This window comes from Mus pahari, chromosome 5 (genome assembly GCF_900095145.1).
Source record: "Mus pahari chromosome 5, PAHARI_EIJ_v1.1, whole genome shotgun sequence".
NCBI classification, from domain to species: domain Eukaryota; kingdom Metazoa; phylum Chordata; class Mammalia; order Rodentia; family Muridae; genus Mus; species Mus pahari.
The window spans coordinates 36,723,191-36,737,195 of record NC_034594.1 but is presented as its reverse complement, the minus strand read 5'-3'; the positions used below and the strand labels follow the sequence as shown (position 1 = coordinate 36,737,195).

The 14,005-nt window shown below is 39.3% G+C and overlaps 2 protein-coding genes across 7 annotated transcripts in view; one reads left to right on the top strand and one right to left on the bottom strand.

Moving 5' to 3' along the window:
• Tyw5 (tRNA-yW synthesizing protein 5) overlaps window positions 1-3,187 on the top strand; it is a 19,049-nt gene extending 15,862 nt beyond the window's left edge. For 4 of the 6 annotated variants that reach the window (XM_029538969.1, XM_021197988.2, XM_029538970.1 and 1 more), the window contains 2 exons: window positions 446-562; window positions 2,685-3,178. In XM_029538969.1, the coding sequence (XP_029394829.1) occupies window positions 446-562; window positions 2,685-2,941 (374 nt within the window). In that variant the 3' untranslated portion in view covers window positions 2,942-3,178. Of the gene's footprint in view, window positions 1-445; window positions 563-2,684 lie in introns of all 6 variants that reach the window. The other 2 variants (XM_021197990.1, XM_021197989.1) reach the window with 1 other exon arrangement.
• A 2,961-nt stretch (window positions 3,188-6,148) lies between these two features.
• C5H2orf69 (chromosome 5 C2orf69 homolog) lies at window positions 6,149-13,769 on the bottom strand. Its single transcript, XM_021198658.2, has 2 exons — window positions 13,449-13,769; window positions 6,149-8,808 (listed from the first exon to the last, which is right to left on the bottom strand). The coding sequence occupies exons 1-2, from the start codon at window positions 13,722-13,724 to the stop codon at window positions 7,987-7,989; spliced, it is 1,098 nt and encodes a 365-aa protein (XP_021054317.1). The 5' UTR covers window positions 13,725-13,769; the 3' UTR covers window positions 6,149-7,986.
• Between the last annotated feature and the right edge of the window lie 236 nt (window positions 13,770-14,005).

Below are 14,005 nucleotides of genomic sequence, written 5' to 3'. Positions count from 1 at the left end.
AGAGAGAGAGAGAGAGAAGGGAAGGGTTGGCTTCCTCTCTTATACAGAAAATGACGTCACACCAATGAGGGCGGGAACTGAGCCAAGTGGATTGTGGGATAGAAGGTCATTGTCCTGGCAACGCAGGTCAAGGGTCACATGGCTAGGCGGGGCTTGCAGTATCCTGGTGCTAACACTTATAGCATTGCATAGATGATGGATGCCAGTTGTCATATTTAAAGAATGGTCATTAAAAATTATCGTAGGTTCCAGAAGAATAGCTAGTTCTTATATTTTGGTTGTGAGCCTAGCCTTTAACAGCTGAGCCATCTCTCTGGCCCAATAGTTAGTTCTTATAGTGTGAATATAGTAATTGAAAAGAACTAAGTTTCAAATTTATATTTGTGATTGCTTTCTAAAATGTGGACTTGGTTTAACCTATGTTATCTCTCTTGGGGACGTTCAGGTTCTAAGTCAGAAGTGCTGAATATCGACAGCCCAGACCTAGATAAATACCCACTCTTCCCTAAAGCAAGAAGGTATGAGTGTTCCCTTGAAGCTGGTGATGTCCTCTTCATTCCTGGTAAGGTTTCTAAACCACACTAACGTTTTTTTTTTGTTTTTTTTTTTTTTAATTTGTGTATAGATATACAGGTACATTGTATCACAACTGCCTATCATCTTCAGAACAGTAAACTTATACAAGTTATACCCTCTTAGCAATAGGCTGTACCATTAGTATAGGGGTGTAGTCGGTCATTCCATCTGTTATTCATATAACTACATGATGTTTTCTCAAAATATATTCCTGTCATAAAGCAATCCATAAGATAAAATAGTTTTGTGAGTTACTTTACTAAAAACATGAATATCATCATATCTGAGAAAAGATTATACCTGGTTGTTTTTAAAAAAATTATTTTTAAAGTATATAGCATTTCTAAAAGGAATTCACCATTTCTAAAATATTATGAATTTTATTAAATATTATATCAACATCTGAAAAATTTTTTCTGTATAGTTTCTGTGTTCAGTAAATACACATTAGTTTAGATGCTCATAAAATTTCCATGTTGTTAGTAACTGATAATATGGTTAATATTTGTAATTAATACTTATTACTTAAGTGAATACTTGGATTATAAAGACCAAAAGTAATGGGATTTACTGACCCACTTCACTTGTGTAATTCTATTTGCTTTATCAATACATTTGTAGTCCTAAACTAATGATACCTTTATTCAGTGATAGAATTAACTTTTGAAACACCCATAAACAGTAAAGATCAAGTGACATACTCGGTTAGACTGTAAATTCCTTGAGCATAAGAAGCCATGTTCTTGCTAAGTTTTATATTCCCCACAGAGCAGCACTCTTCCTACAGCTGGCTCATGACTGTGGTGCACTGACTGACTCATGACCATGGTGCACTGACTGACTGACTCATGACCGTGGTGCACTGACTGACTTATGACTATGGTGCACTGACTGACTTACTCATGACCATGGTGCACTGACTGACTGACTCATGACCGTGGTGCACTGACTGACTCATGACCGTGATGCACTGACTGACTTACTCATGATCGTGGTGCACTGACTGACTCATGACCATGGTGCAGTGACTGACTCATGACCGTGGTGCACTGACTGACTATTGTTCTCCTTTCAGCAACAACACTGTTATCTTAAGTCTGTTGCCATTTTGTAAATTAAAGTTTTGGTTTTCATATTTTTAGAACATTATTTGAGCTATGTAGTTTTCTCTTATTGTTTAGATTTTGTAGGTTATAGTTGCATGTATTTTAATATAAAACCAAGATTCCCATCTTTAGACTTAATTATCAGAATGTTAGCTTGTTCTGGTATATTAACAAGTGAAAGAAGATTCTGAAAGACCTTATAATTAAAACCAAAACTGTTGTAAGATTACTTTTATAAATAAAAAAGTATTGTTTTTCCATGAGCACTCTTAGAACGTATGTCTCTACGATTTAAACCCTCCTTTCACAAGACTAAAACATTTCTTGGCATGATTATCATTCCATCTGTTACACTGAGGTGTTCTTTAATATTCTTCTAGCACTTCCATTTTGAAAATGTTAGTTGAAAACAGTAAACTTTCTAGTGAAAATGAAAAAATAGCTCAGTAATGTGATCAAGTTTCTTCTTTATCACTACTACCAGCAAAGAATTTGCTGTAGCTGAAAAAAATAGAGGATGGATCTATGTACCTTAGAAATATAAAAACTAAAGCAGCAGTGCACACTGCCCAAGGTCGAACCAGATTGCCACTGGAACAAGAAGTGTTTGAGACCGAGGACTGTATCGAGTCACAAAGGACCAGGCATAGTCTTTAAATAATTAAAATGTTCTGTGTACACAGTGCTCCATGTTCTGATGTGGTTGTGTAAATCAGGAAGTGTAAACATGTAACACATAAGACTGTCCTGAATCTGAGAATCTCAAAGCCAATACAAGCTAGATGGGAAAATGGCAATTCCTCAGGCATTGAGAACAAGGGCTGTGCTCCTGCCACTGAGCTAGCTGGCAGATAAGTGAGTGACTGGAAAGCAGGGAGCAGGCAGGCGACAGGAGCTTGCTACAGACTGCCTTTATGCAACTTGTGATATTTCACTGACATTTGTGTTTTTTTAAAACTGTAGGTTTTATTTTTAACTTTTTTTTAAAACAACTTTCTGCAGCTTTATGGTTCCATAATGTAGTTTCTGAAGAGTTTGGAGTGGGGGTGAATATCTTCTGGAAGCACCTTCCATCGGAATGCTATGATACAACAGATACCTATGGCAACAAAGATCCTGTAGCGGCATCCAGAGCTGTGCAGATCTTGGACAGAGCTTTGAAAATACTGGCTGAATTACCAGAGGAATACAGGGACTTCTATGCACGCCAAATGGTCTTACGTATTCAAGACAAAGCCTACAGCAAGAACTCTGAGTAAAAAATGAACTAATGTAATAAAATTTAAAAAATAAATAAAAAGCAGCTCAAGTATTTGAAAACTATAACAAGATATAAAATTTAAAGATTTTTTTTTAAAATAGGAAAGATTTGTCTGAGATTTATAGTATAAAAGATGCATATCTGATTTCTACTTGGTATAGATTGAAAATGCTTAGCGGGATCATTCTTTAGGTCTAAAATGTAAATAAATAAAATTTGGAGTTAATAAAAAATATTGAATCACTACATAAAGTCTACTGGTGGAGTGGCCTTCTTTATTTTTTTCCAATGATTTGTTGATACCATCAAAACCTTGCTCACCCCACCCCCACCCTACTGTCTTTCAACCACAGGATTGGCATTATCCTAGGTCTAGCTACCCTCGTGGTCATGGGATGATTGCCAGTAGCAGCTGGGGCCTGTGTGTCTTCATTTGTATGCAGTGGAGGAGTCTGGCTGGAATCCACAGGCACTGTCTTACATGAAGCAGCTTTCCAGAATTCCCTTAGCCTTAATGCTTTGAAATGTCATCTTCCCCATCCATCAATGAGTCTGTTGTTATCTCATGCAATAAAATTACACATAGGAGTGGGCTGCTCTTCCTTGAGGTACAAGAAAGTGTATTAAGAGAGCAGAATGGTTAAGGTTAGATATTTAAGAAAACTTACAGGGGTCTTTGAATTATCAGGACTAAGAATAAGTAGATTTGATAGTGTGATAGATCATGAGTTCTGGGATTTATCTGAAAGAAACCTCATTTGATGCTGGCCTTTCTTGATGTTTTCCCTTCAAATACTTATGTAGTATTTCTAATTTTTCAAATACTTCTTTCTAAGATGAGAAATCTTTCTAATGTTAAGTTTTGAAGACAGTGAGCTGTATGTATGCATTTGCGTGTGTTCCCTGTACCTAATTCACTTAGTGTCATCGAAGAACAACTGACCTTACTGAACATGTGTCCATCAAAAGTAATCTAAGGTCAATTTAATACATTTTGATTACAGAGGAAGTATTTACTCTTAAAGGGTTGTAGCAAATAATTTACTCATGCCCTGTCTAGAGTTGAACTAATTCCAGGCATTCAAAGGGAATGTTAATAGACAAGAAAGGAAAAATATAGAGAAAATTTGACTTTTCCTAGGTATCTTCCTAAGATAAACTGAAATTATTGAAAGAAACAAGGTTAAATTACCAGATCATTTTGAATCTCTACTTCTTAACCTGAACACACCATTTATTTAATGATTTTTCTCTCAGGAAAAAGTTGGAAGTCCCGCATTCATACAGTATTTAGTTAGCTTTGAATCAATTCAGGGTCACTTAGAGGGCTGGGAACACAGTGGTAGAGCACTTACCTAGCATGGGTAACTGGGTTCAGACCCCAGTACCAAAAGCAAGGGTCATGTAGAAAAGTTAAAATCTGAACTGATACAACACTACAAAATCCACCTAAGGAAAAGCACATATGTGTGGTTACTCTTATTTCTTCTCAAACTTGTTAACTCCTCTTGTAGTGGATTGAAGCACTGCAGTGAATTTGACAAGTTTTAAGACAATCCTGGTCTCATTTCCTTAAAAAACTTTTAATCTTAGTTTAAGGCCAAATGAATAAAATATACATTAATGTAACTCACTGGATTTGAATTTTTTTATTGAATAAATTTTAGGAATGATCTAATCACCCTGATGGTTCTGGTTACGCAAGGAAATAATTTGGTTCTGCTACAGAAACCAAGATTACATTGGTACTGACCATATTAGTCATTATACACCATTCTTTCAGCTGATTCGGGGCTTAACAAAGTAGTTTTCTCCCAGCAAAACAATGTGCTATTTACTACATACAGACATGGATGCTAATTAAAGTAACAGTCAATGGGAAGATGGCAAAATATGATAAAAATATGAAACTAAGGAGTCAGGCAGTTATGATTTAGCATAGAATTTATCCAGTTTAATTACATAAAAAACTATGCTGCCATTTAAACAATGTATACTCTATGTAATGCTTGCACAGAATGAGCTCTGATACATAGCCCAGTGACAGCAACTGCCTGAGATGAGGCTGAGTAGTCACAGGGGAGACAGATCTATAGCTTTGTACATTGTGTTCAAAACATTAGCTTTCCATGACCCTATTCGCCTTAGCATATGAATACATTATTCATACTTTCAGAAGTATGAAATACCAAGAGACAGTCAACAAAGCTAACTTTTCATTCTTTAGTCGCAGCTATATGAACATTTACAAATAATCTAATAACAAGGCATATCTAATGCCTATAGAAAGTTAAATCTATGGAGTTATAGGGTAGGAGAGGCAGTTCAGGGAGGTGAAAGGCAGGTTATGACAGAATTTGGGAGTGTGCCAATGTGACTTCTTCAGTGCTGGGAAACTGATGGGCCAGGAGGAACTCACAGGCTGGCACTTTGGTGTTAACCTTTTAAAAGGTACAAATCAGTGGGTGTCTTCAACGTAGCAGGAGACACTAAAATGCCTTCTGAGTACGTTTCCATCACTCGGGTGATGACTCAGAATGGGTAGGCCCACAGAATTTAAGCATGTGACTCACAGATGAGACCACTTATTTCTTAATTTGTGTTTCTCCAGAGGCCTCTGAATGAGCTACAATATTGTTTCAGACATTCCTTCTTAAGCTCTAGGCTGTTGTATTTCCTCACTAAAATGCTGGGATTTGATGTTAAATCCTTAATGGCTTAGATTCACCTTATATTTATACATGCTTGGACACTGTATAAATGAAATGAGAGTATCACACTATATTCCAAAGGTTTTGTTTTTGTTGTTGTTTTTTGGTTTTTTGGTTTTTCATGACAGGGTTTCTCTGTGTAGCTCTGGCTGTCCTGGAACTCTGTAGAAACTCAGAAATCAGAAATCTGCCTGCCTCTGCCTCCTAAGTGCTGGAATTAAAGGTGTGCACCACCACCGCCCGGCTCCAAAGGTCTTTTATGGAGATAAAGGAGTATAGACAGCTAAGACGACAAAAGGGAGAGCTTTTTAAGGATTTCCTCTAGGAACCCAACAGAAGAAATGGGTATAATGCAGTTGGTTATGGAATAATTAAGATGTGTACTCAATGGAAAGGAAGGTTATTCATTGAAAAAGAGGAAAGTAAATAGACACCCAAAATGGCAAGGTGAAGCATTTTCTTTCAAATAGATGATCTGAGTGAACAGATAAACACATCCAAATAACATTTCTGTGGATTATTATTTTTAATATTATACATTCATGCTGTAGTGGTAACAATGTTCACATTTGTAGGACCACTTCTCTCAGTGACTCTTTACAAAGGCACAATCAAGTAGCATGTTTACCATAAAAAATTAGCATATACAACTTTAAACAGATGAAAGAAAGGACCACTTTGAAGTACTAAACAGAAATACCTGTGTGAGGGTCAACTCAATCATTCACTCCTTAGCATCTGTAGTACTTAAGACTGTCTCCAGAGGTGATGATGGTTCTAGTGTCCATCTGATCAATATCCACTTTAACATGTAACAATTGAACATTCATAGGGAGAGGTGAAGAACTCAATGAGTTCTTAAAGGAAAACCCTTCTCTTTCTACTTCAGTTAATCCTGTGAAAACTAAAGCTTTTCCCTTCTGTATGACCATTCAATAGTTCAGTTTTATATTAAGTGACACATTTGAGGATTATTAAAGATAGCCATCCAATCACAGTGCTTAATGTTAAGGAAATACATAGTAAGTTAGAAACCAGGTAAGTTGTTTTTACAATGGGAAGTGTTGATCTCAAAAGAATGGATATTCAAAGAAAGTGGAACAATATACAACTACTTAGGAAAATGTACAGATACTCAACTGTAAGTTGATGGAATTATACTCATTTTTAAACATGTGTGAAGGAATCCTTTATCATGAGTGAGTATTTGGAATATACTTATAGGCTGATTAAGATGTAACTTTGGAAGAATCCAAAGACTTAACTCTTTTCATATTGTTTGATAAATAGACTAGCTTGCTGGGCCTGGGAGGTGCCATTCTTTAGTTCAGTTTCTTGCCCAAAGCAGCAGGGTTTTTAGTTCCCTGTTAGTTATTTCATGACCTGCACAGCATTATTTATAAATAAAAAAGTGCCTGACCACTTTTTAAAACTACACAGCTATGTTCCAATGTTGTTTGAAATTCGTTAGATCTAGGTTTCTCAAAATGCATTTTTGTAGTAAAGAAAAATGTGCCCAAATTATGTAGCAGTGTTAAGCAAATTCAGTTTCTGGGCCAAAATTTAAATTATTTGTGTCTCCAAACCTTCCTTTGTAACCTTTCTTATCTCATCAATTTAATTTTACATTTGGCCAAAGAAAGCTATTTTCTCTTGGCAGACAAAACCATGCTTCTGAAGAAATGCTGATTTAGGTCTGTGAAATCTGTCTCGTTTTGAGAGCACACTAACAAATAATTAAAAACCGACAATTAAGAATTAAGTTACAGTGCTCAGTGTAATGTTTTAAAAACCAACTATACAATTCTATAATCTTGAATACAGGGGGATAAATATATTTTGACTTTAAAAAACAAAACACACTTGGTGGATCACTGAGAATGAGTCTAGGGGTTCAGAAACCCCAGGAGTCTGGATGCAGGGTGTAGTTGTCCCCAGAGTGTGTTGGACAGAGGCAAGTGACACGTCTCTAGTCGACAGCTGAATGCCGTTATTACCAAAGTTAGATTAAAATAGGTCTCAGAAAAGTCAACTATTTCCAACACCAATTTTGTTACCTTTTAAAAAACTAACATGGTTGCTTTCATATTAATGGTCATAGAATTAGCACAAACTACCCTTTGAGATTTCAAACTAATTCTAATCCGATCAGAATTTAAAATTGCCCACACTTAACAAGCAAAACAACCCTACTGTATTTGACACTCATATTTTTGGAATGTGCATCTTCTTAGCCCACAAACTGATGATGCATCATTAATATTGCATCTCATCATCTGCATTTATAACATTCAAAAATTTATTCTCCCATTAAGCAAGCACAGTAATAGTCTCAGAATACTTCGTGAACCCTGAAATGATTCTCTATGGAAGGAGTTTCCTTCGCAAAATGAATTTGGCTGGTCACTTGCATCCCCAAATCCCTGAGTATCTGAACAAATTTCTTGTGCTCCTTTCCAATCCAGGATCTCATTGGATCATGTACTTGGTAAGGTGTTACATGAGTGTGAACAGTAATTTCTGTTTGAGCAAATTCTTCCAAGACTTCTGGATATGTGATCCACGTATTGCTTCCTCCGGAATGCCCACCATCCAGCCAGTACATTGTTCTTATGCTTTTGATGAACGCATCTATGTTCTTGTCTTTCTTGGCTTCCTTCAACTCAAACAGCAACTGATTCAAAACAACACAGCCTTTACTGAATCCAATCAAAGTAAACGATGCACCATCCAATGACAGTGGAGCAAAACTCATGGAAGGCTCATCAACATGCTCACAGGTCCTCTCGTTTTCCTCTTGGCTACCAATACTAGTAGAAGAATTAGACTCGCAGTTAGATGTTTTACAATCCTTATTCCAAACACCCCTGTTCTTGAACAGCATACCGTTCTGAGTTAGGTTAAAAGCATTAACTAATAACATATACAAGTGCTTAAAGGCTCCAAAGTCTGGAGTATGTTCTGGTGCACCAAACATGTTGCTTTTCACAAAATTGTCATAGCAGCTGAATTTGTGCAAATGCATTCGGGAACACTTTATTACCCAAATAAAACTATTGGGAAAACGGCGGGCTAAAATGGTAGCAATATTTTCTAGACTCCAATTTTCCCATTGATAATTCTCAGGATGACGAGTCATAATCTCATGGTAATTCTGAAAAGAAAGATGAAATAAGCATTAAACATGTATTTACCTATAAAAATAACTTATTACTGAGGAAGTTTTGATGACCTACAGTTAGTGTATTAGAAATAAAATCTAAAAACCTGCTATCACTTTTTGGTTATAAGATTTTGAATGAACACTTTACTCTCAACCTAAACTTCTTTAGAGTAATAAATATATTAAGTACTAAGAATTTCTGAATAAGGAGGCTGGCGCCGTGGCTCAGTGGGTAAGAGCACTGACTGCTCTTCCAAAGGTCCTAAGTTCAAATCCCAGCAAGCACATAGTGGTTCACAACAACCCGTAATGAGATCTGACGCCCTCTTATGGTGTGTCTGAAGACAGCTACAGTGTACTTACATATAATAATAAATATATCTTTAAGCGAGCAGGGACTGAGCAAGCGGGATTGACCAGAGCGAGCAGAGGACCTAAAATTCAATTTCCAACAACCACATGAAAGGTCACAACCATCTGTACAGTTACAGTGTACTCACATACTGTTTAGATGCATTCAATATAAAGAAATGATATATTTTTGTTTTGGTTATACTATGTATATAGTTTCCTTTTATATTTTTATTAATGGCAATGTTTGCTCTTGTTTGAGACGGGGTCTTCTATGGTCCAGGCTGCAGTGTGCCTGTCTCAGCTTCCCGAGTACTAGGAGGCTGGAGAGGAGGGGGTAAGAAGAGACTTTTTCACTTTTAACCTTTGGTAGTTTGAATACTAAGTCATATGTACATTTTCCTATTGAAAAAAAAGACTACTACAAAAATTAAATCTACAAAGATATAAAGTCTTAAGGTCACCAATATTAGAAATAATTAAAATTTAGTTGCCTATCAGTTCAGTGTTTACTACACACACACAAACATAACTATGTATATAAGAAAATGTTCTTTCCTTCTCTATTAAGAAACCATAGCTTAGGTATAATTTTCCCTTAAAAATAGGCTAAAAGGTATGACTCTATATCAATACAAATTTGCATAATAGTCTTTAGCCATCAGTAAAATGCAGTACTGGCAGTAACAGTAGAACCGACACTAGAAATGTACAAGATGCACTGTTTTCCACGCCACTGTTTAGCTAATGATAATGGTTAATTTAAAAATAAATCCAGGTAGGATAAGATTATGCAATGCTCTTGATTTTATTTTCATATTTAATATTAGGTTAAACATTTTCTGTCTGCTGGCAATGTTCTTTTTTTACTTTTGTTAACTATGTTTATGTCCTCTTATAATTTTCTCACTATAATGTTCAATTCCTTAACAGTTCTATTTCATTAGTAGTTTGTCATATATGTTTATTAACAACTTGCTATGTATGTTTTCAATATATTCCAGGAAGATCTTATGTTGACTTTTTATGGATTTTGCCATTACCTTCTGCACAGCCAGGTTTATCATAAAAAAACTGTCATAAAATTATATCTGGGAAGGAATAATTATATTATTCCTTTTTGTTACTGTTTTTAAACATTTCCTGTGTTACTGTTTTTAAACATTTCCTGTGTGTGCCAGCATGAGTGAAGGTCAGAGGACAACCTGCAGGAGTTGTTCTGTCCTTCTACCACGTGGGTCTTGGGAACTGAATTCAGGTTGGCCAGTGTGACAGCAAGCACTGTTACCCACTAAGCTATCTTGCTGGTTTAAAAAAAATAAAATGTGTTTCTTTAAAGCAAGGTCTCATGTAGCTAGGCTAGCCTTGAACTCATTATGGAGCTGAGAACACTGAACTGCTTTTAAACCTGCCTTCTACTTCATTCATTTTTACAAGCTAAGTGTGAGAGCGCCTCTAGTACTCAGGAGCTAAGTGTGGGAGCGCCTCTAGTACTTTGAAGCTGAATCAGGAGGATCCAGAATTCAAGAGCAGCCTGGGCTATACACAATGAACAACCTATGAATGAATGAATGAATGAATGAGCACGCAAATAAGCTTATAATTAACAACCCCAAAGTCCTGAAGCTACACAATTACTTCATTATTTAATGGATGCAAGCGAAGCAGATTTTATGACTCTTTAGGATGTACCTCATAGGTATTATAAATCTAAATATCACTCCCTCCATCAGCCCCAGGTTATTTGATCTAAAGAAAATGTGACTACTGAGGAACTCAAAATGAAAACTGGGGTCCTTACTGTTATATCAAAGCTCAGACCCAAGAACCATGGATAAATACTTCCACTCCTTGAAATGGGGACCAGATGTCTCCATAGTCAAACTGATTCTTCAGCCCAGACTATTAACTATGACTACCCTACTGAAAGGAGTTTTCTTCTTCCTGGGGATATAATGCACTTACGATGCTTATAGGAGGTAAGGAGTGGAGGCTATGTCTCTACTCATGTCCAGTGAGGCAGGCAACAAGCGACTCTCTTGCAGAGACCAAGGAATGCTTATCCCAGTTAGATGCTCACGGATGCAGAAATTTAGGAGTCCATCCCACACTGCACTGAACTGGAGTCCAAAGAATCTTTTCAGAAAACTTCCTGTTTGCAAGGGTTCAGAAACATTCATAATAAGGATGTGAAGTAGAATGGACTGTGGAGAATGAGGAGAGCTACACTGGGTAAGAGCCACGCTTCTCTCCAGAGTGCACCACAGGAAGAAGCATCTTTACAGAGCATAAATTACACAGCCCAACTAAGCCGCAAGGAAGGATCCAGCAAAAGGGAACTGCCTAAGAAAGTGCAAGGAGACCCAGAGACCTAGACACACCTCTTCATTTACCCTGCAGGAAAGCAAGCTGTGATGGCACCTGGATTCCTAGCACTTGAGAGAACTACTCTCTTACTGCTGAGGATCAGGAAGCCATGGGATGGCCTGGAAGAGGGTGGAATAATGAGACCTTGGCTGTCAACCACAGCTCCACCACCGTAGATACAGAGAGGTGGAGACACTGCACGCTGCTGGATTAGAGCGGGGATAGGAGAGATCTGCAGATGGCTTCAGATTTCTAAGTTGAATAGTTAAATAGGGATTTTTATTAACCTGGATAAGGAAGGCTACTTCAATAGATGTTCAGTTTTAGAAGACTACTAAATATCCAAAGGAAGTAAGGCATGCAATTGGTGAATTCATAATCATCCACTAATATCTAGACTAAATAAATGCCCAGGCTCGTCAGCACGTAGGCAATACGCAAAGTCACGAGATGGAAAGAGATCACTGAAAGTGTAGAGGAAAAATTCCCAAGAGTGGAGCATGAGGGTACTTGCAGGTGAGAAGGGGCTAGAGCCTAATTATAGTTATTCCCAAATTTCAGCTTGATTGAGGCCCTTTGACTTACTATCCCCATTTTATATCTGAGGCACTTCAATGGAGAGATTTAACATCTGCATAGACTTCATAGCTAAAAAGTACAGAGTGGAATGGTAAATCTAGGTGACTTGGCCTTAAAGCTTTGGGATGCACGGCCTTCCATTTCTTTTCAGGAAGATTTCATGCTCTATAAAACCCCACACTCTGAATATTACCACTCTGTCATTGTCCCAAAGGCTGATGATGGGAAATGAAAGATGATCCTCAAACTATATCTAGAACACTTTAGGCCCCACTTAAGACAGGTGGATGTTCTGTCTGGCACACTTTTACAGCAGAAAGTACTCAGCCACCATCACCACCATCGGTGCCACCACTACCACCGCTGGAAGGCATGACATGAAGTAGTTGGTCACAAGTTGCAGGAAGTTAATGTCAGAAGCAACACACTTGTTTTTTAATCTGGGAATAAAAGCACTAAAATGAGATTTTCTTGAAACTAAATTTGGGTATTTTTCCAGTGTCCATTAGCAGTCAACTAGTCAAGTCAACTGATTTGAGAGAAAATACCAAGAGAAAATAGATTTTTAGGTGTATCATTTTAAAGCACCAATTTAAAAAAACAGTAACAGTTTTCTAGTATGAGGAAACCATCTAGCTATATTCTAACTTGAATATCTACCCTAGTGCTAACAACTCTCTGGGATGACAGGTTTTCAATGGAAATGCCGTCTATATCTGTACTGTCCAACTGGGTACACGAAAGTCACCTGTGGTGACTCAACACTTGGCACTACAACTAGCGAGACAGAGAACCCTGCCTTTTCATATTAACTTATTCAGACACTCTCACGCGGCTAATGTATCCACTGCACGATGCAGTTTTACATTAAAACCCAGCTTCCAGGGACAGCTTCAGCAAAGCCGTATGTCTGCGGCTATAAAAACCAGTACGAGGAAGCACACAGATGAGTTGAATTCAAATGGGCCTCTCAGTATCATTAGCATTCTTGACGATTACATTCCTTCCACGGCCGTGTTTTAGGGTGACCGGAAAGGTCACTTTAGCAACGGGATGTATTTTATTTGGTCAGTCGGCGTTTTCTAAACAGTGTCCAGTGCCCAGCACACACAGAGTCCTCTGAGAGCAGGCTGGAGCGGTGCGTGCTCGTCCCATTCCCCGTGGCGCCTCTCCTTCCACCCAGCGGCACCCAGACTGACAGCCGCTCTCTGGGGACCGTGGCCCTCCAAGGCCCCTTCCCCGGATGGCGGTTCTGGCAGGAACCGGGGCGCCCCCGCACCCCCCTCGTGTGAGAACCCGCGTGGGCGTGTCGGGGAGGCCTGGCCCCGCGTTACCTGCACGTCCCCGGGGAAGTAGAGGACGTGATGCCGCTGCTCCGGGGAACCTCCCTCCCCGGACGTCAGCAGGAGCAGTTCGTTGCTGCGCTGCGGGTCGGAGCCCGGCACCGTGGAGCGCTGCAGACGGTGGCTGTCCTCCGGGGAGCCCCGCTCACCGCCGCCCGGGTTCATGGCTCGGGTCTGCGGGCGGGACGCGGAGTCTCCGGCAGCGAGCAGCGGCCGCAGGAGCAGCAGCACCAGCGCGGGAGAGCGCAGACGCCGCGACCCCTTCATGGGCTCGAGCCGCCAGGGCCGCTCACCGGGCGGCGAGGGCGGGGCCTCGGCTGCCCAACGGCCCCGGTCGCCCGTGTCGTCAGCACGCCGCGTGCGTCCGCAGGGAGGGGGAGCGGAGGGCGCGGCCCGAGGAAGGACGTTTGTGGTTGGTGGACTCGGCCCCGGCCGGGAAGTTCGAACGCACGTCCGAGAGCCCGAGGCCGGTGGCAGGTTGGGCCAGTACGCAGTAGCAGCTGCTCAGGTTTCCTCGGGGCGCTGTATAAAAGCTTTGGTAGGTTCCT

Bases quoted from the DNA above. Each gene is read 5' to 3' on its own strand.
- C5H2orf69 (XM_021198658.2), bottom strand. From the start codon at position 13,724: ATGAAGGGGTCGCGGCGTCTGCGCTCTCCCGCGCTGGTGCTGCTGCTC. The intron at 8,809-13,448 runs GTAACGCGGGGC...CTTTCTTTTCAG, and splicing joins ACTTCCCCGGGGACGTGCAG to AATTACCATGAGATTATGAC.